Source organism: Stenella coeruleoalba (assembly GCF_951394435.1).
Source record: "Stenella coeruleoalba genome assembly, chromosome: 10".
NCBI lineage: Eukaryota > Metazoa > Chordata > Mammalia > Artiodactyla > Delphinidae > Stenella > Stenella coeruleoalba.
Window position 1 is genome coordinate 49,344,167 of NC_137156.1, and position 26,408 is coordinate 49,370,574.

The following is a 26,408-nucleotide window of genomic DNA, read 5'->3' on the forward strand; positions in this document are numbered from 1 at the left end:
CAGCCAAGATTGGGAGGTGTTAATAGAAGGCCTTTTCATGCCTTCTGTTTAAGGTGGTCTAGTGGTCAATTTCTATTTTAGGGGAAAATATTCTTCTGTGTCTCAGCTCACTGCTTGACCACACACTCCAGTATTTTTTCTAGTAAGCTCCTCAAAGCAGAGAAATCCACAGTGCTTTAGTGTGAACTTATACATGGCTGAAGAGAGTGCAAGGGACAACTAGATGTTTATAAGTCATGTTGCCAGGGACTGGTCTCTGATATTGTCCAAATCTCACAGGAATACCCCTCTACTGATGATTGACCAGAGTGAAACATTGGTCATTAGCAGATATCTATGTAAGAAACACTGGATTTGTAGGTGATCTGTTGAAATCATGTTTAAATAGGGCTAGAAAATGATCATTTCAACCTTCCTTCGTTTTCAAAGAAGTGTTAAAAACAAATATTATCTGAACCCGAAGACTTAACTTTATTATTGGTACTCTCCAGATACTCAGATTAAGTAATAACCATCTTTTACAATGTTGCATGAAGCCAGTTTTCTTCCTTTTCCAAGCATATATTTCCCAGCAGATTTACTAAAGGGGAATGAGAATATTGGCTTTTCCTTCTATATGATGACTTTTGACAAGGAGTTTATGTACATTATTCAAGATACAGATTCATTCTTTTGTCAAAGTAGGCAGCTCTTTACTGATTACTGACTGACAATTATTCTCAAAAGGTTACAAAACATATTTATGTCTTCTATGAGCATAAATTGCTAATCAAAATTTTACAACCTCAGATTTAGCACAGCTAACAAACTTGTTCTTCTTGCTTAAAGAGATTTTTAATTTTGGGACTTCCCTGGAGGTCCAGTGGTTAACACTCCATGCCTCCACTGCAGGGGGCTTGGGTTCCATCCCTGGTTGGGGAACTAAGATCCTGCATGCCACATGGCCAAAAGAAAAAAAAAAAAGGTTTTCTTTGTTGTTGTTGTTGTTTTGTGTGTGTGTGTGTGTGTTTTGTTTTACATCTTTATTGGAGTATAATTGCTTTACAATGGTGTGTTAGTTTCTGCTTTATAACAAAGTGAATCAGTTATACATATACATATGTTCCCATATCTCTTCCCTCTTGCGTCTCCCTCCCTCCCACCCTCCCTATCCCACCCCTTTAGGTGGTCACAAAGCACCAAGCTGATCTCCCTGTGCTATGCAGCTGCTTCCCACTAGCTATCTATTTTACGTTTGGTAGTGTATATATGTCCATGCCACTCTCTCGCTTTGTCACAGCTTACCCTTCCCCCTCCCCATATCCTCAAGTCCATTCTCTAGTAGGTCTGTGTCTTTATTCCTGTCTTACCCCTAGGTTCTTCATGACATTTTTTTATTCTTAAATTGCATATATATGTGTTAGCATATGGTATTTGTCTTTCTCTTTCTGACTTACTTCACTCTGTGTGACAGACTCTAGGTCCATCCACCTCATTACAAATAGCTCAATTTCGTTTCTTTTTATGGCTGAGTAATATTCCATTGTAATATGTGCCACATCTTCTTTATCCATTCATCCGATGACGGGCACTTAGGTTGTTTCCATCTCCAGGCTATTGTAAATAGAGCTGCAATGAACATTTTGCTACATGACTCTTTTTGAATTATGGTTTCCTCAGGGTATATGCCCAGTAGTGGGATTGCTGGGTCATATGGTAGTTCTATTTGTAGTTTTTTAAGGAACTTCCATACTGTTCTCCATAGTGGCTGTACCAATTCACATCCCCACCAGCAGTGCAAGAGTGTTCCCTTTTCTCCACACCCTCTCCAGCATTTATTGTTTCTAGATTTTTTGATGATGGCCATTCTGACTGGTGTGAGATGATATCTCATTGTACTTTTGATTTGCATTTCTCTAATGATTAATGATGTTGAGCATTCTTTCATGTGTTTGTTGGCAGTCTGTATATCTTCTTTGGAGAACTGTCTATTTAGGTCATCTGCCCATTTTTGGATTGGGGTGTTTGTTTTTTTGTTATTGAGCTGCATGAGCTGCTTGTAAATTTTGGAAATTAATCCTTTGTCAGTTGCTTCATTTGCAAATATTTTCTCCCATTCTGAGGGTTGTCTTTTGGTCTTGTTTCTGGTTTCCTTTGCTGTGCAAAAGCTTTGAAGTTTCATTAGGTCCCATTTGTTTATTTTTGTTTTTATTTCCATTTCTCTAGGAGGTGGGTCAAAAAGGATCTTGCTGTGATTTATGTCATAGAGTCTTCTGCCTATGTTTTCCTCTAAGAGTTTGACAGTTTCTGGCCTTACATTTAGGTCTTTAATCCATTTTGAGCTTATGTTTGTGTATGGTGTTAGGGAGTGATTAATCTCATATTTTTACATGTACCTGTTCAGTTTTTCCAGCACCACTTATTGAAGAGGCTCTCCTTTCTCCATGGTACATTCCTGCCTCCTTTATCAAAGATAAGGTGACCATATGTGCATGGGTTTACCTCTGGGCTTTCTATCCTGTTCCACTGATCTATTTCTGTTTTTGTGCCAGTACCAAACTGTCTAGATTACTGTAGCTTTGCAGTGTAGTCTGAAGTCAGGGAGCCTGATTCCTCCAGGTCCGTTTTTCACTCTCAAGATTGCTTTGGCTGTTCGGGGTCTTTTGTGTTTCCATACAAATTGTGAAATTTTTTGTTCTAGTTCTGTGAAAAATGCCAGTGGTAGTTTGATAGGGATTGCACTGAATCTGTAGATGGCTTTGGGCAGTAGAGTCATTTTCACAATGTTGATTCTTCCAATCCAAGAACATGGTATATCTCTCCTTCTACTTGTATCATCTTTCTTTTATCAGTGTCTTATAATTTTCTGCATAGAAGTCTTTTGTCTCCTTACATAGGTTTATTCCTAGATATTTTATTCTTTTTGTTGCAGTGGTAAATGGGAGTGTTTTCTTGATTTCACTTTCAGATTTTTCATCATTACTGTATAGGAATGCCAGAGATTTCTGTGCATTACTTTTGTATCCTGCTACCTTACCAAATTCATTGATTACTCTAGTAGTTTTCTGGTAGCATCTTTAGGATTCTCTATGTATAGTATCATGTCATCTGCAAACAACGACAGTTTTACTTCTTCTTTTCCGATTTGGATTCCTTTTATTTCCTTTTCTTCTCTGATTGCTGTGGCTAAAACTTCCAAAACTATGTTGAATAAGAGTTGTGAGAGTGGGCAACCTTGTCTTGTTCCTGATCTTAGTGGAAATGCTTTCAGTTTTTCACCACTGAGGACGATGTTGGCTGTGGGTTTGTCATATATGGCCTTTATTATGTTGAGGAAAGTTCCCTCTATGCCTACTTTCTGCAGGGTTTTTATCATAAATGGGTGTTGAATTTTGTCGAAAGCTTTTTCTGCATCTATTGAGATGATCATATCGTTTTTCTCCTTCAATTTGTTAATATGGTGTATCACGTTGATAGATTTGCGTATATTAAAGAATCCTTGCATTCCTGGAATAAACTCCACTTGATCATGGTGTATGATCCTTTTAATGTGCTGTTGGATTCTGTTTGCTAGGATTTTGTTGAGGATTTTTGCATCTATGTTCATCAGTGATATTGGCCTGTAGTTTTCTTTCTTTGTGACATCCTTGTCTGGTTTTGGTCAGAGGGATGGTGGCCTTGTAGAATGAGTTTGGGAGTGTTCCTCCCTCTGCTATATTTTGGAAGAGTTTGAGAAGGATAGGTGTTAGCTCTTCTCTAAATGTTTGATAGAATTCGCCTGTGAAGCCATCTGGTCCTGGGCTTTTGTTTGTTGGAAGATTTTTAATCACAGTTTCAATTTCAGTGCTTGTGATTGGTCTGTTCATATTTTCTATTTCTTCTTGATTCAGTCTTGGCAGTTGTGCATTTCTAAGAATTTGTCCATTTCTTCCAGGTTGTCCATTTTATTGGCATAGAGTTGCTTGTAGTAATCTCTCATGATCTTTTGTATTTCTGCAGTGTCAGTTGTTACTTCTCCTTTTTCATTTCTAATCCTATTGATTTGAGTCTTCTCCCTTTTTTTCTTGATGAGTCTGGCTAATGGTTTATCAATTTACTTTATCTTCTCAAAGAACCAGCTTTTAGTTTTATTGATCTTTGCTGTTGATTCCTTCATTTCTTTTTCATTTATTTCTGATCTGATCTTTATGATTTCTTTCCTTCTGCTAACTTTGGGGTTCTTTTGTTCTTCTTTCTCTAATTGCTTTAGGTGCAAGGTTAGGTTGTTTATTTGAGATGTTTCCTGTTTCTGAAGGTAGGATTGTATTGCTATAAACTTCCCTCTTAGAACTGCTTTTGCTGCATCCCATAGGTTTTGGGTTGTCGTGTCTCCATTGTCATTTGTTTCTAGGTATTTTTTGATTTCCTCTTTGATTTCTTCAGTGATCACTTCGTTATTAAGTAGTGTATTGTTTAGCCTCCATGTGTTTGTATTTTTTACAGATCTTTTCCTGTAATTGATATCTAGTCTCATAGCATTGTGGTCGGAAAAGATACTTGATACAATTTCAATTTTCTTAAATTTACCAAGGCTTGATCTGTAACCCAAGATATGATCTATCCTGTAGAATGTTCCATGAGCACTTGAGAAAAATGTGTATTCTATTGTTTTTGGATGGAATGTCCTATATATATCAATTAAGTTCATCTTGTTTAATGTATCATTTAAAGCTTGTGTTCCCTTATTTATTTTCATTTTGGTTGATCTGTCCATGGGTGAAAGTGGGGTGTTAAAGCCTCCTACCATGAACGTGTTACTGTCGATTTCCCCTTTTATGGCTGTTAGTATTTGCCTTATGTATTGAGGTGCTCCTGTGTTGGGTGCATAAATATTTACAATTGTTATATCTTCTTCTTGGATCAATCCCTTGATCATTATGTAGTGTCCTTCTTTGTCTCTTTTAATAGTCTTTATTTTAAAGTTTATTTTGTCTGATATGAGAATTGCTCCTCCAGCTTTCTTTTGGTTTCCATTTGCATGGAATATCTTTTTCCATCCCCTTACTTTCAGTCTGTATGTGTCTCTAGGTCTGAAGTGGGTCTCTTGTAGACAGCACATACATGGGTCTTGTTTTTGTATCCATTCAGCCAGTCTGTGTCTTTTGGTGGGAGCATTTAATCCATTTACATTTAAGGTAATTATTGATATGTATGGTCCTTTTCCTATTTTCTTAATTGTTTTGGGTTTGTTATTGTAGGTCTTTTCCTTCTCTTGTGTTTCTTGCCTAGAGAAGATCCTTTAGCATTTGTTGTAAAGGTGGTTTGGTGGTGCTGAACTCTCTCAGCTTTTGCTTGCCTATAAAGGTTTTAATTTCTCCATCAACTCTGAATGAGATCCTTGTTGGGTAGAGTAATCTTGGTTGTAGGTTTTTCTCCTTCATCACTTTAAATATGTCCTGCCAGTCCCTTCTGGATTGCAGAGTTTCTGCTGAAAGATCAGCTGTTAACCTTATGGGGATTCCTTTGTGTGTTATTTGTTGTTTTTCCCTTGGTGCTTTTTTTTTTTTTTTTTTAAGAGGTATGGGGGCCTCCCACCGCTGTGGCCTCTCCTGCCATGGAGCACAGGCTCCAGACGCGCAGGCCCAGTGGCCATGGCCCACAGGCCCAGCCGCTCCATGGCATGTGGGATCCTCCTGGACTGGGGCACGAACCCATGTCCCCTGCATCGGCAGGCAGACTCCCAACCACTGTGCCACCGGGGAACCCCCCTTGCTGCTTTTAAAATGTTTTCTTTGTATTTAATTTTTGACAGTTTGATTAATATGTGTCTTGGCGTGTTTCTTCTTGGATTTATCCTGTATGGGACTCTCTGTGCTTCCTGGACTTGATTAACTCTTTCCTTTCCCATTAGGGAAGTTTGCAACTATAATCTCTTCAAGTATTTTCTCAGTCCCTTTCTTTTTCTCTTCTTCTTCTGGAACCCCTATAATTCGAATGTTGGTGCATTTAATGTTGTCCCAGAGGTCTCTGAGACTGTCCTCAGTTCTTTTCATTCTTTTTTCTTTATTCTGCTCTGCAGTAGTTATTTCCACTATTTTATCTTCCAGGTCACTTATCCGTTCTTCTGCCTCAGTTATTCTGCTATTGATCCCATCTAGAGTATTTTTAATTTCACTTATTGTGTTGTTCATCATTGCTTGTTTTGTCTTTAGTTCTTCTAGGTCCTTGTTAAATGTTTCTTGCATTTTGTCTATTCTATTTCCAAGATTTTGGATCATCTTTACTATCATTATTCTGAATTGTTTTTCAGGTAGGCTGCCTATTTCCTCTTCATTTGTTAGGTCTGGTGGGTTTTTATCTTGCTCCTTCATCTGCTATGTGTTTTTCTGTCTTTTCATTTTGCTTATCTTACTGTGTTTGGGGTCTCCTTTTGCAGGCTGTTCATGGTTCCCGTTGTTTTGGGTGCCTGTCCCTGGTGGAGGGGACTAGTGCCTGTGTTCTGGTGGAAGAGGCTGGATCTTGTCTTTCTGGTGGGAAGGTCCACGTCTGGTGGTGTGTTTTGGGGTGTCTGTGGACTTATTTTGGTTTTAGACAGCATCTCTGCTACTAGGTAGGGTTGTGTTCCTGTCTTGCTAGTTTGGCATAGGGTGTCCAGCACTGTAGCTTGCTGGTCATTGAGTGAAGCTGGGTCTTGGTGTTGAGATGGAGATCTCTGGGAGATTTTTGCCGTTTGATATTATGTGTAGCTGGGAGGTCTCTTGTTGACCAGTGTCCTGAAGTTGGGTCTCCCACCTTAGAGGCACAGCACTGGCTCTTGGCTGCAGCACCAAGAGCCTTTCATCCAGATGGCTCAGAATAAAAGGGAGAAAAAGTAGAAAGAAAGAAAGAAAGAAGGAAAGAAAGAAGATAAGATAAAATAAAGTTATTAAAGTAAAAATAATTATTAAGAAAAAAAATTTTTTTAAAGAAAAAAACGGGTGCTTCCCTGGTGGCACAGTGGTTGAGAGTCCGCCTGCCGATGCAGGGGACACGGGTTCATGCCCCGGTCCTGGAAGATCCCACATGCCGCGGAGTGGCTGGGCCGGTGAGCCATGGCCACTGAGCCTGCGCGTCCGGAGCCTGTGCTCCGCAAGGGGAGAGGCCACGACAGTGAGAGCCCCACGTACAGCAAAACAAACAAACAAACAACAACAAAAAACGGACTGAAGGAACCATAGGACAAATGGTGAAAGCAAAGCTCTAGGGACAAAATCTCACAGAGAAGCATACACATACTCACAAAAAGAGGAAAAGGGGAAAAAATAATAAATCTTGCTCTCAAAGCCCACCTCCTCAATTTGGGATGATTCGTTGTCTATTCATGTATTCCACAGCTGCAGGGTACATCAAGTTGATTGTGGAGCTTCAATCCGCTGCTTCTGAGGCTGCTGGGAGAGATTTCCCTTTCTCTTCTTTGTTCGCACAGCTCCCGGGGCTCAGCTTTGGATTTGGCTACGCCTCTGTTTGTAGGTCGCCGGAGGGCGTCTGTTCTTCGCTCAGGCAGGACGTGGTTAAAAGAGCAGCTGCTTCGGGGACTCTGGCTCACTGAGGCCATGGGGTGGGAGGGGTGCGGATGCGGGGCGAGTCTGCGGCGGCAGAGGCCAGTGGGACGTTGCACCAGCCTGAGGCACGCCGTGCGTTCTCCCGGGGAAGTTGTCCCTGGATCCTGGGACCCTGGCATTGGCGGGCTGCACAGGCTCCCCGGAAGGGAGGTGTGGATAGTGACCTGTGCTCGCACACAGGCTTCTTGGTGGCGCCAGCAGCAGCCTTGGCGTCTCATGCCCGTCTCTCGGGTCCGCGCTGTTAGCCGCGGCTCGCGTCAGTCTCTGCAGCTCCTTTAAGCAGCGCTCTTAATCCCCTCTCCTCGCGCACCAGGAAACAAAAGAGGGAATAAAAAGTCTTGCTTCTTCCTTCTTCGTCAGGTCCAGACTTTTTCCCCCGGACTCCCTCCCGGCTAGCCGTGGTGCACTAACCCCCTGCAGGCTGTGTTCACGCTGCCAACCCCAGTCCTCTCCCTGCACTCCGACCAAAGCCCCGTCCACCCCAGCGGGTGAGCAGACAAGCCTCTCAGGCTGGTGAGTGCCGGTCGGCACTGATCCTCTGTGCAGGAATCTCTCTGCTTTGCCCTCCGCACCCCTGTTGCTGTGCTCTTCTTCGCGGCTCCGATGCTTTTCCCCTCTGCTTTTCCCCTCCGCCACCCGCAGTCTCCGCCCGCGAAGGGGCTTCCTAATGTGTGGAAACTTTTCCTCCTTCACAGCTCCCTCCCACTGGTGCAGGTCCTGTCCCTATTCTTTTGTCTCTGTTTATTCTTTTTTCTTTTGCCCTACCCAGGTACGTGGGGACTTTCTTGCCTTTTGGGAGGTCTGAGGTTTTCTCCAGCGTTCAGTAGGTGTTCTGTAGGAGTTGTTCCACGTGTAGATGTATTTCTGGTGTATCTGTGGGGAGGAAGGTGATGTTCGCGTCTTACTCTTACGCCATCTTCCCCCAAAGCTCTGGTTGGCACTTTAATCTTGGACTTCCTAGTCTCCAGAACTTGTCTTCGTGTGGTCACCATCAGTGACTGGTCTGGGACCTCAACTGCTTCCCAACATCAGGGGTCTCTGCTAGTGTTGGAGGGTCTCCTGCAGAGGCGGGGGGTGGCTGTGGCTCAGTGTGGGGACAAGGACACTGGCAGCAGAAGTTCTGGGAAGTACTCCTTGGTGTGAGCCAAAAAAAGGTTTTTAATTTAGATGAATAGTGGCTTAAGGAAATGGGCAATATCAAGTCAGTTTATGCAGATTATATTAATCTGATATAAACACAATTCTTACACATTTTCTATCCTTTGCAGTAAAAGGCAGTTCTCTCATTTGCCATTCTAGTCCACAATGCTAATTATTTTTTTTCAGTAAATGGCATATGCTGTCTATACATACACCTCTTTGTTTTTATGTCCAAGGAAAGAATTAATACTTGCTTTGTTTTCTTTAAAATCAGTGACACTTGTATAGCAATACATTTGTGTGGACGGGTGTGGGCTAGATCAGTGCCTGGAAAACTGTAGAGTCACCTGAAGAGCTTATTTAAGTACAGATTCCAGGCCCCACCCACAGAGTTTCTGATTTGGTATGCATGGGATGGGCATGAGTATTTGCATTTCTAACAAGCTCTCAGATGTTGCTGATTCTGTCATGTTGTGGCTCTTGTTCTGAATAGCATTGGACTGGACAACATAGGAGAATCAGCTGTGCAACACAGGAAGAGAAGGGGAAGAGATAGATTAGATAAAGTAATCTTCAGTGTCTACTTGTACTGGGTTGGATAGTAGCCTCCGAAAGATACGTCCACCAGGAACCTCAGAATGTGACCTTATTTGAAATAAGGATCTTTGCAAATCCTTTGGATGAGGATTTTGAGATGAGCTCATCCTGGATAATATGGGCCCTCAATCCAACGATAAGTGTTCTTATGAGACAGACATCTATCCTTCAGAACTGTAAGACAATAATTTTCTGATGCTTTACCAAATCTGTGGTAATTTGTTATGGCAGATTTGGGAAACTAATACACTACCAAAGTCCAGCCATATCAAAGTGCCAAGTTCCCTCTGTCGTATGGTCTAAGAAAAAAGGGTAGAGTTCTGACACTGACCTGGTGGACTAGTATAACAATGAAACAGTGACTGAACATCAACTAATTGCCAAACACTGTTGGATACTTCCTGGCATGTTGTGTAATTAATCTTCCCTCAAATGCCTTGAGGTAGTTATTTTTTTAGCATTATTTAACTAAAGAAGACCCTGAAATGCAGAATGGTCATTTAGTCAGAAAATATTTATTACGTGTCTACCTTACGCCAGGCTCTTGCTGGATGTTACAGTAGTCAGTGACTTACCAAAGGTGATCCCACTTGTAGGTGCCAGAGTCAGCATCCAGATCCAGACCCTCTCCTTCCAGATGCAGTGCCCTTCTCCATCCATCATACGTTGTCAAAGCCTGGAGCAGGAAAGCACAGGGCGTTTGGCAAATACTGACTAGTCCATTTTGGCTGCTATGCAGTATTTAACAAAGGAGAAAAGGAATTTATTATGACCAGCACAACTCACTGTAATTTATGGTAGTCGTCTAGCAGTATTTCTTTCTATTAGTACCTATAAAGCAGTTTTCACTTTGTTACCTGAATTTCATTTCCACTTGTGACCAGCCTTTCAATTCATACTCAAATATGCATGTAATATAAGCTGATCCTTAATAACAAGATAGAAATAATAGCATTACATTGTCTTTGGAGATATAGTTCAATGATTTAGACAACAGTATTTCTATACGTATTTTTTACCATATAGATATATAACAGTCCTGGAAAAACTATTTGAATATTACCTTGAGGTTGAAGATCACAAAAAGAAGATCACTTACTCTTTAGCATCATAATAATATGAATTCCCTGAATGTTTCATACAAACTTCCCCTGAGTGATTATTAGGATATAATTTTTTATGAGAAGTAAATTAAAATATCCCCTTTTAACTGTAAATTCATCAGTTTCTACTTGTAATTCTGTTTCTCTGTATATTTTAAGGCTAAGATTTTGGTATATACAGGTTCAGGGCTATTATATTTTGGGGGTAGATTGTTTCTTTTAGCATTAAGTAATAACCTTTTTATCTCTTGATTATGCTTTTTGCCTTAATATCTGCTTTTTTCTACCAGTAATACTGTAGCAGTATTCCCTTTGTTAATAATCATTGATATATTGTATCTCCTTACTTTCAATTTTTCCATGTCACTGCATTAAAAGAATTTTTTACCTTCATTGAGATATAACTTAGTCAGTCCTTTAAATTGTAAAATCCAGTGTTTCTTGGTATATTCACAGTTGTCAACCAATACCACTATCTAATTTCAGAACACTTTTTCATACCACCAAAAGAGAACCTGATATTCATTAGGAATCGCTGCCCATTTCTACATCCCCTCAGTCCCTGGCAATCACTAATCTACTTCTGTCTCTATGGATTTGCCTTTTCTGGACATTTCAGATAAATGAAATCATACAACGTGGCGTTTTGTGTCTGACTTTTTTTCAACTTTTCACTTACCGTAATGATTTCAAGATTCATCCACGTTGTAGTATGTGTCAGTACTTCACTATTTTTAAAGGCTGAGTAATATTTCATTACATGGATATATCACATATCTATCCATTGATGGATATTTGGGTTGTTTCTACTTTTTTGGCTATTATGAATAATGCTGTTATGCACATTCATAGTTTCATAATTATGACCAAATATAATTTTTTACATGGACGTATGTTTTCATTTCTCTTGGACATATACCTAGAAGTGGAATTGCTGCATCATGGGGTAACTCTACATTTAACATATTGAGGAACTGTCAAACAGTATTCCAAAATGGCTCCACCATTTCACATTCCCACCAGCAATGTACGAGTGTTCCAGTTCCTCCACATCCTTCATCTTGTCCTTGCTTAGACATTAAAACCCCAGTCCCAAGCCCTTTTGGCCCTTTTCTGGTATAAATTCTCTGTGGGTCTTCACCATGTCAGTTCCCACCTGTATAGCTTTGCATTCCACATGTTTCTGGCATCTGAATATTTCTTTTTCTTTCTTTAAAGATCATATATGAATGAAAATATAAAAGTAGTTTTACTTAGTATTTTTGTGTATTTGTGGAAGGTGAGGAAGGGAGAGTGGATATAGGGGGTAGGCATTTGTACTGGATGAGTCGACCATTCCTAGAAGTTGAGCAGGTCAGTGGAATTGCAGTGATGATGAAGTGGCTGACTTAGAATTACATATGTTGTTTAGGGCTGGGGACCAGAGTTTTTCTTCTGGGCTAACTTACTCAGACCATATAGGATCCATTATTATGCTGAACTCATCGTATCCCATATGAACTAACTGATCTTTTTGTGTTGTTACTTTACAGATGCAAGTTTCCAAAAATAATACTCAAAAGAAAAAGCCTAAATTTAGGAAAAGGTATGCTTTTTTAAATTAAAAACTATTATGATAAAATTGAAATATATATATATTGGGTTTAATTTTTATATGACATTTCCCCCTGGTTCTTAATTTTGTTTCTCTAGGGAAATACGTTTTAAATTTTCTAAAAGAATTAATAAAATGATAAGTAGTAGGCTTAGAATTATGGAGAAAGTTTTATGTTAGTACAAATGTGTTGAACTATAAGTTTCAAAGATTAATATCATGTGAGCAACCAGATAAGAAGCAGGTTTTTAGTTTAAAAATAGGTAATGCAAACCAGAAATAAGCCTTTATAATAAGTCACTGATGACAAGTTTTAGTGTTTATCACTGAACCAGCCATACAGGTTATTTATTTTTTTAATGAATAGTAATCAGTGTTATGTGAAAAGGAGTCCTACTCAAAGACAAAGACTGGCCTAATATGACAGTCCTTCTCTTCTTTGTCCTTTTTTAGAAGATGAATAATTAAATTTTTAAAAAGGACTTTCACTTCCTAATCTTGACACTTCACAGTAACCTCATCAAATAGATAGGGGTATATCATAATTATCTCCACCTAAAAGATGAAGAATTTGTGCCTTAAAGAATTTAAGTGACTTTCTCAAGATCTGGTTAGAGAAAATGCGTTTGAACAGATGTTTTCTGACTCTAAATCAGCAACATGGTGTAGTGGGAAAAGCATGGATTTTGCAGTCTGACAGAATTTAGTACTGTCACGTTCAACCATTTTCCTATGTTGTCAAATTTCTTAGTTCCTCTGAGTAACAATTGGTAGGTTTTTGGAGGGAGGATTACACGAAAAAGGCTGTGTAAGGTGCTGGGTAGATTACTAGTGGTTTTCACCTAGTGAGAGCTCAGATCAGTATTATTTTGTTTTTCACTGCCTTACTTACTGTGTACAACAACAAAGAAAAAGTACCCCAAGTTAGGAAATATATACTCATAATTTACAGTTACCAATGAATATGCATGAACAGTTATTTAAATATACATGCCTGATCTTTTGAAAATAAATCTGTCAAATTCTTTTTCTAGGAAAGCTATTTTAAAATCATCTTTTGAAAATGTTTGTTCAGATGATGCCTTATCAAAGGAAAACATGGGTATGTGAAGGCCTGTCCTGCTTTTAGTTCTTTTACCTGTATTTAATTTCACCACATATAATTGTATTCCTTTGAAGAAAAAAAAATGTACATGTATACATATATGAGAAACATTAGTGGGTTTTTGGTATTGATTTACATACTAGGGATTTTCAATTGTCTTCAGGTTTCTATTCCCTCGAATTAAATTTTCTCTGGCTTTGTCATATATTTAATTTTTTAAAATAAAGCATCAGCAGTTGTGGAAGGAAATACCAGCATCAATACGCTTCGATCCAGACTTATCTATTCCACATTTATTGGGGTCCTAGGGGTGCCAAAGGGGGAGAAGGAAGAAAAGCAGCAGCCTAGGGCTTCCAGCTGAATTAATTGCCATTGGAGTTAGACCACAGTAGGGAGAATGTCGCCTGCAGGGAGAAGGTCTTCACTTTCAAAAGCACTTTACTTTTCCTACATTTTCGTTGGTCTTGAAAAGCAGGCACATGCTTGTTTGCTAGGTGGAACTTTGGCAGCCATACAAAGAGGTTTCAAAGCCAGTTAAACCCAGAGAAGTCATTGTGCCACACTCCCTCTCCTTGAAGCCACTCCAAGACCCTACGGGGCTCTCATTTCCATTGGCTAAATACGCCATTTGTTTTCAGTCTCAGTAAAAGAAAGGAAAGCAGGCAGAGGAAGGACGAGGTAGGTTTTTTTTTTTTTTTGCGCGGTACGGCGGGGCTCTCACTTATTGTGGCCTCTCCTGTTGCGGAACACAGGCTCCGGACGCGCAGGCTCAGTGGCCATGGCTCACGGGCCTAGCTGCTCCGCGGCATGTGGGATCTTCCCGGACCGGGGCACGAACCCGTGTCCCCCACATCGGCAGGCGGACTCTCAACCACTGCACCACCAGGGAAGCCCGAGGTAGTTATTTTTTAAAAAGAAATTTCTTTGGCTCCTCTCCTAAACCACTACAAAATTCTGTTGTTTCTATCTCTTCTTAAACTTATTCTGCTACTGCTTTCCCGCTATTTAAGGTGCTTTTTTTCTTTTTTGGTTATTTTGTTCCTTTGCCTCACATGATCAGTTCAGATATTCCTGTAGAAATATCAAAAGTCATTTTAGACCTAGGCTGAGTTACCACCAGGTGACCCTGATAGTACAGCTGGATCCTTCTCCTCTCCAACTAGCACAGGATCCTACAGAAGAAATTCATGCCTGCCAGGAATCCACTGACTGGAAATGACTCTTCCATGTAAATGAGTGAACACATCTCAGTAGTCTTCCACTAAAGGGAAGCCCTGTCAGTAGTCTCATGTTCTGTATGGCTCTGAAAGTCTCAGTAGTTAATTGTTAAAATAGTTTACCTGATCAGTGTTCCACTCCTCAATCCCATTTGAACTAAAGAACAGAAACATCTAGTCTTCTGTGTTCTTTGTAAGAGCTGACTACTTCCTGAAAGAGTAGTTCTTTTTCAGTAGTTTGTACCCTCCTCAAATTTTTTACCCACTACCCATATTTCTGTGGATCCCTTGATGCAGGCCTCTGAGATCTCTCATTTCTTCTTAGCTTAAGGTAGGATCAGTCCTAGATCGAGCAACAGAGGAAAAGTATACCATCAGATTCTTGAGTCTCCACCCCACTTTTGGACCCTCTTTCCTTATGCTCCCAGGTGCTAATGTGTCTCCTGTTAGTCTACTGCCCCAGCTGTGATATTCCATTATGGGTTTTATGCTCTACAGTTGCTTCTCTCTTTCCCTTAGTTAGAGATCCCAGGGAGAGTCAATTAAGTGGATCTACTTTACCTTTCCAAGTATCAGTTTCTTCATCTGTAATAAAGAGATGCAGTAGAAGCCCTCTTATCCGACAAAGAGAGGACTATTTCTGGAAAATAATAGAAAAAATTGAGGAATCATTAAATAAATTAAACTGTATATTCATGGCTGTATAAAGATTTAATCTAATGTTGGGAGGGAGAGATAAATTAGGAATTTGGGATTAACATATACACACTACTATATATGTAAAATAGGTAACCAACAAGGGCCTACTGTATAGCATAGGAAACTATATTTAATATCTTGTAATAACCTATAATGGAAAAGAATCTGGGAAAGAATATATATACACATATATATATATCATTTTGCTGTACACCTGAAACTAACACAACATTGTAAATTAACTATACTTCAATTTTAAAAAGTGGTTATAAAAAGAGATTTAATCTAAGAAATAGCTATTTGTGGAGCATGTCTGTATTTTTTTGGAGAATTGCCACCCGAAATATCTTGTATTATATTTTTTTTTCAGTGTTTAGGGACCAAAAAAAAAATAATCCATTGATGATGAAATAATAATACAATAATGATAACACCTGTAGCAGTTAGTATGTGTCCTCACTTTTCTAAACATTTCATATATATCAATTTATTTAACCCTCACAAGATCTATATGAGATAGATAAGGTAGATATTATTTTAACGCCCATTCTGTCAGTGGAGAAACTGAGGTACTTAATAGGTTACGTGACTTTTCTAAGGTCACATAGTGTCTTAAAATTAATCAAAGTTTGCAACAATTTCCTTGGTTGCTTTGAGTACCAGAAGCTTAAAGCTAAACTTATGGTTTTTCTTTACAGCACTGGTAGTTGGTCTAAGCATTTTTTAAATGTAATGCCTTTCGTATCTTCCTTAATGAATTGATTTTGACTTCTTTTATTTTCAGTCTTTCAGTTTTTGTCATTTGTTTTATTGTATCAGTGTTTTCTGCTGGTAAATACCTCATTTCTTTTTGGGAAGTAGACAGTGTATTAAACTTTTTATAGATAAAAGATTGACATAGTACCCTGGATTAACTAATAATCTACTAACATTAATTAATAAGTTAGCAAAGGATGTGTTCATTAGCTGTCTGAGATAGGTGAGCATGGCAGAGAATGGCTAATATAGGAAAGGTCTGGATGGTGGCTGAGCCCGAGTAGGAGATGAAAGCTTGAGGCCTGGGTCTGGGGTGTAAAAGGCTAACGGGGAGAAGGGTGCTATCTCGCTATTCAAGGCAAACTTTGCCCACCTGCTCTTGGTTTGGAGTCACCTTTAACCTCTCGGCCTTTGTGCCTCCTGTTTCTGTTTGTGTCCCAGAAAGGTGTCCTCTTCTTCATTCCACTTCAGCCTATATTTCACTCATCTCTACGTTTAAATCATGAACACGCAGAGGAGGGTTTGTGGTTACTTGAAAATAAAACAAAACCAAGTGCTTTTTCCTCCTCTTCACCCTCCTTTTCTGTAAGAATGACTTCAAAATTTCAACATTGAAATGGCCCTGAAAGTTTATTTAAGATGCTATTTTTCAGTGCCAGGTTTGAAATAACCCAGCCAGTGGCCTCGTTATATAAGGGAGGAAACAGCTTCTTTAGACATTTAATAGAGAAATAGAGAGTAAAGAAAACTTCATAAATATACATTTGAAGGCTTTTAAAATAGTGACTGATTGGACTTCCCTGGTGGCGCAGTGGTTAAGAATCCTCCTGCCAACGCAGGGGACACCGGTTCGATCCCTGGTCTGGGAAGATCCCACATGCTGCGGAGCAAGTAACCCTGTGCACCACAACTACTGAACCTGTGCTCTAGAGGCCGCGAGCCACAACTGCTGAGCCCACGTGCCACAACTACTGAAGCCCGTGGCCCTAGAGCCTGTGCTCCGCAACAAGAGAAGCCACGACAATGAGAAGCATGCACACTGTGGGATAGGGAGGGTGGGAGGGAGACTCAAGAGGGAGATATGGGGATATATATATATATGTATAGCTGATTCACTTTGTTATAAAGCAGAAACTAACACACCATTGTAAAGCAATTATACTCCAATAGAGATGTTTAAAAAAAAAGAAGCATGCACACCACAACAAAGAGTAGCCCCCGCTCTCCGCAACTAGAGAAAGCCCACGTGTGGCAACGAAGACCCAACACAGTGAAAAATAAATAAAATATAAATAAATTTATTTTAAAAAATAGTGACTGATTTATTGAGGTAAACAGTAAGTTATTTCTTATCAGGAATGGAAAAAAACACTGATTTATTTTACAAAAAGTCATTTTTAAAAGCCAGATATGGACTTCAGTATGAGAGATACTTTTTTCTTTCCTTTCCTTTTCTTTTTTTTTTTTTCCACTTTCTCTGCATGATAGAGCAGCTATCACTCAACAAATTGAAGCAAGTTAGGAAAACTACAGGATAATGAGGATTGATAGAAGTTGATTGGTCATGCAGTTAGCACAGGCGTGCATTCTCTCTCTATCTTTGGAGGAGATCATTGACCAATTTTGATAACCTAGTTTGTAGATTACAGTAACTGCAATTTCTGAGAATTATTTTTGCACTCTCTGCGTTTACAGTATAGGAATACCCATTTAGAAAAGCAAGCCTCCTGTTGCTCTGGAAGCAGAATTTGACATCAGTCAAGTTGGTGTTATGAACCCTGGTTGATTCATGAAGTCATCCATTACTTTGTCTTCCCTTTGATCGAAAGGCAGTGTACATACTTTTCCAGATCACTTGAAAACAGAGAGCCTGCAATGGCGCTTGGCAATGACATTCATTATCATAAATTGATTGTATTTTAGTCTAGCCTTAGAAATAAAAAGAAGTTTGTGTGCCATTTTTCCTTTACAGCAGAGCTCAAAATACACCTTCTCAGCAGTGCACTGAATGTCAGTTATCAATTTCCATAGACTCAGAATGTAAAGTAGGAAAACCCAACATCTGTGAGTGGGACTGGGGAATTGGTGTGAAGATAGCCACACAGTTGTTATTACAAGTGACAGGTTACTAAGTAAGAAATCTGTCATAAAGAGAGGTTAATCTCATTAACAAAACTGATTCAGTGAAAATGTACTTTCCTACAGAAAATTCTGATTCAGTAGATATGGTGTTGCATTCATATTTTTTAATAAAGTCTCCAGGTGATCCTTGTGCCCCTAGATTTTGAATATCATTGTTCTAGAATGTAATAGCTTATCCTCTGTGTTCTTAGGCTTTGGCAGTTAACACAGATCTGTGTGCTTACAACTAACATGTCAGTTACGGTTTTTGTTTGTTTGTCTTTAAACATAGGAACTGGTTCTGAGGTATGGAATGGCTTATCAGAAAGCTTCTTTCAAACTGTTTGTGAGAGTTTTCCACAAAGAAAACCTAAGACTGGCTAGATGGAGATGATGACCAGGAAGGGTCGTTGGTCTGTGGCTCTTCTCTGGGGCCCCTGACCCTTAGTAGGCACACAATAAACATTTGTTGATTAAATAAAAGAAGATGGTAATAAAATATGAATTCTTTTGAGCTGGAACGTCTCACGTTAATAATCTCTGTTTTTACCTTATAGCATGCTTAGTTTACAAGGATACCTGTGTGTGTAAACACACACACACACAAATGGATGTGTATATCATGCACAATTAAATTAATATGATTGCTGGGAACACCTTGATATATTCATTGATAATATTTTAGCGCTGAAGGGTGTGTCCTGCTTGGGTTCCATGAACTTTCAGCTGCTCTACCTCGTGTGATTTTTGGTTACTTGCCAATGAGCAGTCCATAATAGGGGTGGTGTGTCAGATTTGTATAACCAGAGTGGAAGGTGATGGGGTGTGTGTTCGTGGCCTTTCTCTTTCAATCATGCTGCCCTTGGAAGACTTCTCAGGGGCCCCATCAGTCTGTTTTGCAGAAGCAGGCCATCCGGGTCTCCTTCCCCTTATCTTTACTTCAACAAGACTTGGTATCAAATGAAAATGTTTGTTTTATTTAAATCGGGAATTCAGTTGATATTGTTAATCAGTGATTGAGTCTGTAGAGTTATAATAGGTGTTTATTTCTTTGATGGGGATATTATTTTATCTCAGCAAGTTCAATCAATTACCAGATTTTTTACATACTTACATATTTCTGTCACAGTAGCACCAAAAAACCACAATTTTTATAAGTGTGTGGGTTTTTTTTTTTAATCAGATTAGGCAGTTAAGATGCATTGATATTTTGATTAGGAATAGACTAATCTGGACTTAGCCTTGCCACTTAATTACATGGCTTCCCCTTTTAAACAGTAGCTTTAATAGTTTATTGCAGGAATTGACAAGTTGTGGCCCACGGTCCACGAGTTGCTGCCTGTTATTGTAAATAAAGTTTTATTGGGACACAGCCACTCTCATTTGGTTTAAGTGTATGTGTATGGTTTGCATCCAACAGCAGTATTGAGTAGCTGTGACAGAGACCATCTGGCCCACAAAGGCTGAAATATTTACTCTCTGGTCCTTCACAGAAAAAAAGTTGCTGACCCTCGGTCTATAAATAACAATTTAGTTTGGTGCCCTTGGCTCCTTATTTTAAAAATGCAAACTTCTAGTGAGCTTTTGATGTTTCAGGGATACTTTATAGTCTACACATAGCAAGAATGTAACCTACATTTTTCAAGGAATAATTATTCAATATAAAAGATTCACCTGGAAATCCATAGTAATTTCACATCAAGCAGAGGCCTATCTGAAAATTATACAAAGTATTTATTTTTTAATCTCATAACTTTAGAAAATGTCCTCTTTGGGGGTGGTTAATAGTATGAATTAGATTGAATTAATTAAGATATAACATTTTTGACTATATTAACATTGTTTCTTTAGTTGTCTCTGAGACAGAACTTTTACTAAAAGAGCTGGAGCAAATGCTAGAGCAAGCGCGGGAGCCCACAGCCGCCCCTGATGAGTCCGAAGGGGAGCGCAGAGAGGAGACAGATACAGGAGAAAAGGTAGGGTCCATAGTGACCATCAGGCCTAAACAGCAACTCCAGACTCCTTAAACAGCAGAAATTGTTCCTGGATCTTCATTTTCACTATATGGGAAATGCTTTTCACTTCTGAAACTTGAGCCCTTGATTATCATGAGGTGAATAATAAACTAGTAGCCTGTTGAGAAATCAAGATGCATCTATCAGTCTTTGAAAAAAGTATATTTGAGCCAAGGAGCTCTTTTATTTTAGATATTTAAGGCTGGAATGAAGAGAGATGGAGGGGCTCACCGTCATCGAGGGGGTGCCCATCTTTACAGTCAGGAGAAGGGCCAGGACAAGAACCGCTCAGGAAACCTGCTCTACCTGGTTCATGCACAGGGTTGACCTCCATGGGGACAAACCTCATTAGTAACATCCTGGAGGTGGGGTTTTTCACTGGACTCTATTTCACCATTCTTAACCAAATTGTCTTTTTCTTTTGGTCAGCTATATTGGGCTGAGAAAGGCCATGTGTGCTTACTGTATTCAATATTTATATATGAAAACAGAAATTTTGAGTTGGTTGACACACTGCTCAGCACATCAGCTCCATGTCTGTGCAAATAAAATGAGGTACAAGCCCAGCTCATTAACACAGAGCAGCAGTGTGGCAGGTGTGAGAAAAATAAAGTCATGGGGCAGACGCTTCCACAAGGTGGTACAGCTGTTCCCTATGTAGTTAGGAAGAAAAACAGCAGTGGGGAGCCCTGGAACCTTAAGGTTTCATTCCTTCTCTCATTCCCTCATTTGGGTATATAGTGTGCCTGGAGTCAGGAGGGCAGTGGATAGGAGACAGGCTCAGGATACAGTGCCTACGTGCCCATCCTGGTCCTGCCAGTGAGGATTTGGGGGACTTGGCAAGGTTGCCTAGCCAAGGGTGAAACAAGGCAAACCAGGAAAAGTGCTTTGCAGAGTAATTGACACCTAAGGTTGGCTGTTATTACAGATGAGAATTGTCAGTGGCAGCCGCTGGAGAGAGTATGAGCTAAGAATTTGTCACTTTGTCTCTTTTCCCATATTCTCACTTTGCGGAACTACCCATCCCCAAGTCTGTCTATTCTGAGATGCAGAAAAGGTGGATTTGTAAGTGGACAAGGTTGTTTACCCACTTTGGCTGATTTCATTCAGAACTTCAAGAAGAATAAAGATGATTCTTAAATACCTTCTTGACTGAGTTAGAAATCAAGAAATATACAGAATTTACAGTTGAGATCAAAATGTCAAGGAAAATAAAATTAATGATAAAAACACTTGCTGAGCTGAAAAACATAAATGTTTTCTTGGTCAGCGATACCAACTTGTACTTGAATTTCCATGGGTTGTGAATGCCATTTTTCCAATTAGAGTTCCTTTTTTAAAAAAAAAAAAACAAAAAACAAAAAACTTGTTGTCTCTATATAGATCCTACCCTTTGTAAAACAAGAGCTATAGATTGGTGATATATATGTTGTATACATGTAGTTAATATACAAATTATTCTTTTCTAGCAAATGTGTGTTCTGTTTGAGCACCATATGGATTTTTGCAGTGGTTTTTCTTTTTTTTCAGTCTTATCAGTTTGTCTTTTCAAAAATACAGCCAGGGGCTTCCCTGGTGGCACAGTGGTTGAGAGTCTGCCTGCCGATGCAGGGGACATGGGTTCGTGACCCGGTCTGGGAAGATCCCACATGCCGCGGAGCGGCTGGGCCCGTGAGCCATGGTCGCTGAGCCTGCGCGTCTTGAGCCTGTGCTCTGCAACGGGAGAGGCCACAACAGTAAGAGCCCCGCGCACCGCAAAAAAAAAAAAAAAATACAGCCAGGTTGATTTTTATAGAAATGTCCTGGAGCTTTTACAGCCATAGAATTGGCTTCTATTTTGCCATTATAACTAGTAACTTCATAGAACAGAAAATTACTTCTGATTTTTATTTCTTAAGGTAAAATACATAGTTTTTATACATCACCAGCCAGGAGCTTGCTCTTTGTTTTAGATTCTTGTAATATTTTATGCTTTCAAAGTCATTTAGAAATTATAAAATTTAACCATTTTAACTTGCTGGTAGTAGGCAGGTGAGTGCCACCTGCTGACTGGTTCATAAGCTTCTCTCCACACTGAGCTTTACAAGTCTGGAATTCATGGCAGGTTCAGGGTACTTAGGGCCTTGTTCACTTTTAAATAAGGAGAATAGCAATGAGACCAACTGTCAAAGCTGGAGCAATTTACAGCTTAAAAATAAAAAAATGATCACCTAAGGGATTTCTTTTTTTTGTTAGTAGGAAAAATTAATATATCTTCCAAAGGTAATACCACTTAACACTGAAAATGTGTTTTGTTTTTAGGAGAAAATGGCCTTTACAAACTAACACATCAAAAGGAGCCATCTGATAATTTTAAAGTTCTGAGCATGTTTATTCTCTGGGCAGATAGTGTTTGAGCTATTTTCAAAGTTGTACATTTGATGATGTTTTCATCATTCATTTCATGTATGAGGTTTCAGGTGGATTACTCTCAAGCATTTATACCAGTGAATTGAGAGTAGCAACATGAACAAAAAGCATACACACATGGATAATCAAAATCCATTTCTATTTGTCGTTGAGATTATTTTCCTCAGTAGAGTCACCTTTCTAATTAATTTATGTTCTTAGCTAATATTAACACTAGTTGACATGACCTGACGTGGAAAAAAATGGGAAGGAATTAATTTCAGATTATTATAAGAATCCACCTGAATAATTCACAAATTAGATAGTCCATATACAGATAAGACAGAGTTTACTGAATAATAATTATTTTAATAATTATTGTAATGAAAGGTACATTTTTGATACATGGAAGCACTTGTCTAAACTGCATGTATTCTTTTTTAATTTATTTATTTATTTATTTTTGGCTGTGTCAGGGCTTTGTTGCTGCACGTGGGCTTTCTCTGGTTGCAGCGAGCTCTTCGTTGCAGTGCAGAGGCTTCTCATTGCAGTGGCTTCTCTTGTTGCGGAGCACAGGCCCTAGGTGTACAGGCTTCAGTAGTTGCGGCACATGGGCTCAGTAGTTGTGGCTCATGGGCTCTAGAGTGCAGGCTGAGTAGTTGTGGCGCATGGGCTTAGTTGCCCTGCGGCATGTGGGATCTTCCCAGAGCAGGGCTCGAACCTGTGTCCCCTGCATTGGCAGACGGATTCTTAACCACTGCACCACCAGGGAAGTCCCATAAACTGCATGTATTTTTTTTCTTTCATTGTGTGGGAAGTTACCTCTGCCTTTAATGACCCTTGAAGTTGTAAATCTCGTGTGTGTGTGTGTGTTTGCATTGTTTTTACCTGTGTTCTTTCCCACTAAGCTAGCACACACTCTCACTGTTCATAAAGAATGCAGATGCTTATGAGAAAATGAGAACAGAAAAGTGTGACTAAAACAGTTTTAACTTGTATTCCCCATAGTAATCATTTTTAAAATAAACAAATATAGAAAACTCTCAGAAGTTTAATTTTAATGACCACATTTTGCCAAAGCATAAAATTAAAACTAACTAAAAATGTGTGATGTTGGAGAGTAGAGACAGGACCAAATACTGTGTTATTTTTACACTCACACACTTACTGTACGTTATACTTTATGTGGGGATCATTATTTGACCACCAGCAAATGGAACACCTTCTTAAGGAGTTACTGACAACTTTATGTTTTGTTCAAATAATTAAGCCTGGTCTTCAAGTAAATTTGATGACTTGTATGATTATTTTTACAGTTATCGAAATGTGGCCCTGAAGCTCCTGTTGGCAGCTCGCTTGAGAACCACTGTGACGAGGACTATCTTGTAATTGATGGGCTAAGATTAAAAGCTGGAGAATGTATTGAAAATATAACTAACAAGTTTAAAGAAATAGATGCGTTGATGTCTGCATTTTAGGGCATTACAGATATTTTCAAAAGTTAATTATAAAAACATTTACATCTTTACATTTTCCCAAAGTCAAAACTTAAAAATGTTTAGTGAAATAGGTATACATTACACTGAAGTTGTTATTTCTAATAACTTTCTACTTCGTGTTTTGAAAATATCCATTGTTTTGAGAGTCAATCAAATGGTAATTAAGTTAGTGTTATAAATTTAGAATCTGAGAAACCCTGATATTTGTATTTGTAGGGTTTTTTTCTTGTTTGCCTTAATTTTAAAATGGCTTATGAAACCTACTTCACAAATACATGCTTTACAATGATTATTTAGGCCCTTTGTTCAAATGTGGCTAACTGTTAAAATGACTGCCAATGCTATTATAATTCTTACAGATATTTCAAATCTAATATACTTAGAGAATGTGAATTTGTAGTAGAAAGAAGCTACTGTAAAATAAAAGGAAATAATAAAAAATGGTTGTGTAATAGAGTTGGAGCTTTTCTTAAAAAACAAAAATGTCAATTGCCTTATTATACTGGAAACAATCTTTTCAGCTACAGTTCCCTAACTGAGTAACAGAGTCTATGAAGGGTCTTTGGAAGATTAGAATCCTGGACCCTTCCCCACTGAATCAGTATCTCTGGAGGTGAGGATGGGAAAATGTAATTTAAAATATATAGAGGTAAGTTAAACGTATTCACTCTAGAAAAATCTAAACAATATACAAAAGTAAAAGGTACATCCTGCAGTACCACTTCCTTAACATCCCCCCTGGAGCCCCATTCCTTAGAGGTCCCCATGAATGGTTTCGGTGGGTGTCCTTCTCACTCATGTTCTGTGCTCATCAACTTGTGTGTCTGCACATCCATCTCCAGTTCTAGCTCTGGCTCCCTCTCTATACCTCCCTCTCCCTGGGGGCAGGGGTAGGGGAAAGGGCATTCCACGCACATAAAAACAAAAACCAAAGCTTAAGCAGAGAAGAAAAGAGAGCATCTGGGCCCTGGTGTTGGTTGAAGTAGCTGGAGTGGAGTGTGATGGGGGGAAGTTGAGCCACAGCAGATGAGGAGGCTGTGTACCCAGGCTAAGCAACCTGGGGAAGAGGTTCAAACATTTGAGGAAACTCACAGCAGTGCAGTGTGGGTGAGTGAGCAGGAGAGACCGTGGAGTCAAGAGCATCAGCGGGCAGGCTACTTGGTAATTTGGTTGTGAGAGCATGGGAGCCTGTATTATGGTGGTACCTTGATGGAGAGAGGCAGGTAGAGTCAGGCTCGATTAACATGAGTGGATGATCAGGACTTGGAGATTGGATATAGGCATGGGACCAGGTTTCTGGTGTTCACAGTGCTGTTCACTGAGGTAGGAACACATGCATATTAGAAACGTAGGACACATGTCAACTTTGGGCCAAACTGTGTAAGTTCAGCTGAGAGTCTAGGCTGTTAATGCTTTAACAAAATCTATGTTTCAGCACCACACTACGAACCAGAGTGACTAGGAACAGTCTCTCCACACATCGTATTTCAATTCTAAGTGGTTTAAAACAGTGAAGGCTAAGGCTTCCTTTTTCTTCCAGCTGAATTTACTCCAGAGTATTTTAGAAAAACTCTTTCACTTTTCCTTAGCAGTATGATTTTATATTCACAGCCTACGAAATATCTCAAAAGTAATTGATCCCATTGTGTGTTACTCCTTAGAATCAACTATAAAAATGACTTCAACTGTATTTGCAAGACTTTATCCACAATTCAGGTGTTTAATCTAAACCCCAACTAGTAGGTCGGTTAGATCACTTATAGCTAATTCCTCTTGGTGGAGCAGCCGGTGCTTATCAAAGTGAGAGTCCGTACGTAAGATGCTGAAATTTCCAGACTGAATTCGACTCTGCAGTGGTCTAAGTGATAGAGTCTGGAATGTCCACTGGAGTCTTTGTGAGCTTGGGCAGCTCAAAATGATGCTGCGAACAAACATTTGAGTTGGCTCTTCGGCAGAGGAAACTGCAGTCTCCTTCCAAGAAGAGGCTGGGGGAGCCTCTGTTCATGTGAAGATACAGGCTTTCAAATTTCCAGATGCCATGTGCCCAGGAAGAGGATGAAGGTGCAGTCAACTAACATCTCTGTCCTCAGGGCTGAGAATCACACGTGGCTGAAGACCCTCCCCGCAGATAACATCCCATGTGGAAACAGAATGCCTGCCTTCAGATCCCGGTGCTGCCATCTACTAGCTGGGAGACCCGAGACAAGTTATTGAACTTCTTCGAGCCTAGGCTTCTTTCCATCTGTAGAGTGGAGGTTACTGTGAAAGGAAACATAATAAGCTACATAAAGTGTGTGTAACAATTGGAACACATGGAAAAGATGCAAGTTATGACTATGAATGTCATTGGCTCAGAGCCTTTCTCTTCTGACTGCCGCTGCCACGCTCCTCTGGGTCCTAATAGACTAACATCTTCCTTTCAGCACAGCCAGAGGTGACACCTACTTCTGCGGGTCTGGGACCAAGGATATGATTAGCTGCCTTCTAGGGCAGGCCTAGAGGTGAGCAGTACCCTACGTTTATAGCCAGAGCATCTAGTTGTGCCCCAAGGAAAACATTGTAAGGAAATTGCATCTGCCTTCCAAGGGAAGTTAAACTCTATGTACACTAGTTAC

At 39.5% G+C, this 26,408-nt stretch overlaps 1 protein-coding gene across 2 annotated transcripts in view; it reads left to right on the top strand.

The window, feature by feature from the left end:
• ZCWPW2 (zinc finger CW-type and PWWP domain containing 2) overlaps positions 1–24,228 on the top strand; it is a 139,280-nt gene extending 115,052 nt beyond the window's left edge. Inside the window, exons 6-9 of one of the 2 annotated variants that reach the window (XM_079935751.1) lie at positions 11,932–11,984; positions 13,028–13,095; positions 19,743–19,867; positions 23,611–24,228. In XM_079935751.1, coding sequence (XP_079791877.1) covers positions 11,932–11,984; positions 13,028–13,095; positions 19,743–19,867; positions 23,611–23,772 — 408 coding nt within the window. In that variant the 3' untranslated portion in view covers positions 23,773–24,228. Of the gene's footprint in view, positions 1–11,931; positions 11,985–13,027; positions 13,096–13,850; positions 14,459–19,742; positions 19,868–23,610 lie in introns of those variants that run through there. The other variant, XM_079935752.1, reaches the window with a different exon arrangement.
• The last annotated feature ends 2,180 nt before the right edge of the window (positions 24,229–26,408 follow it).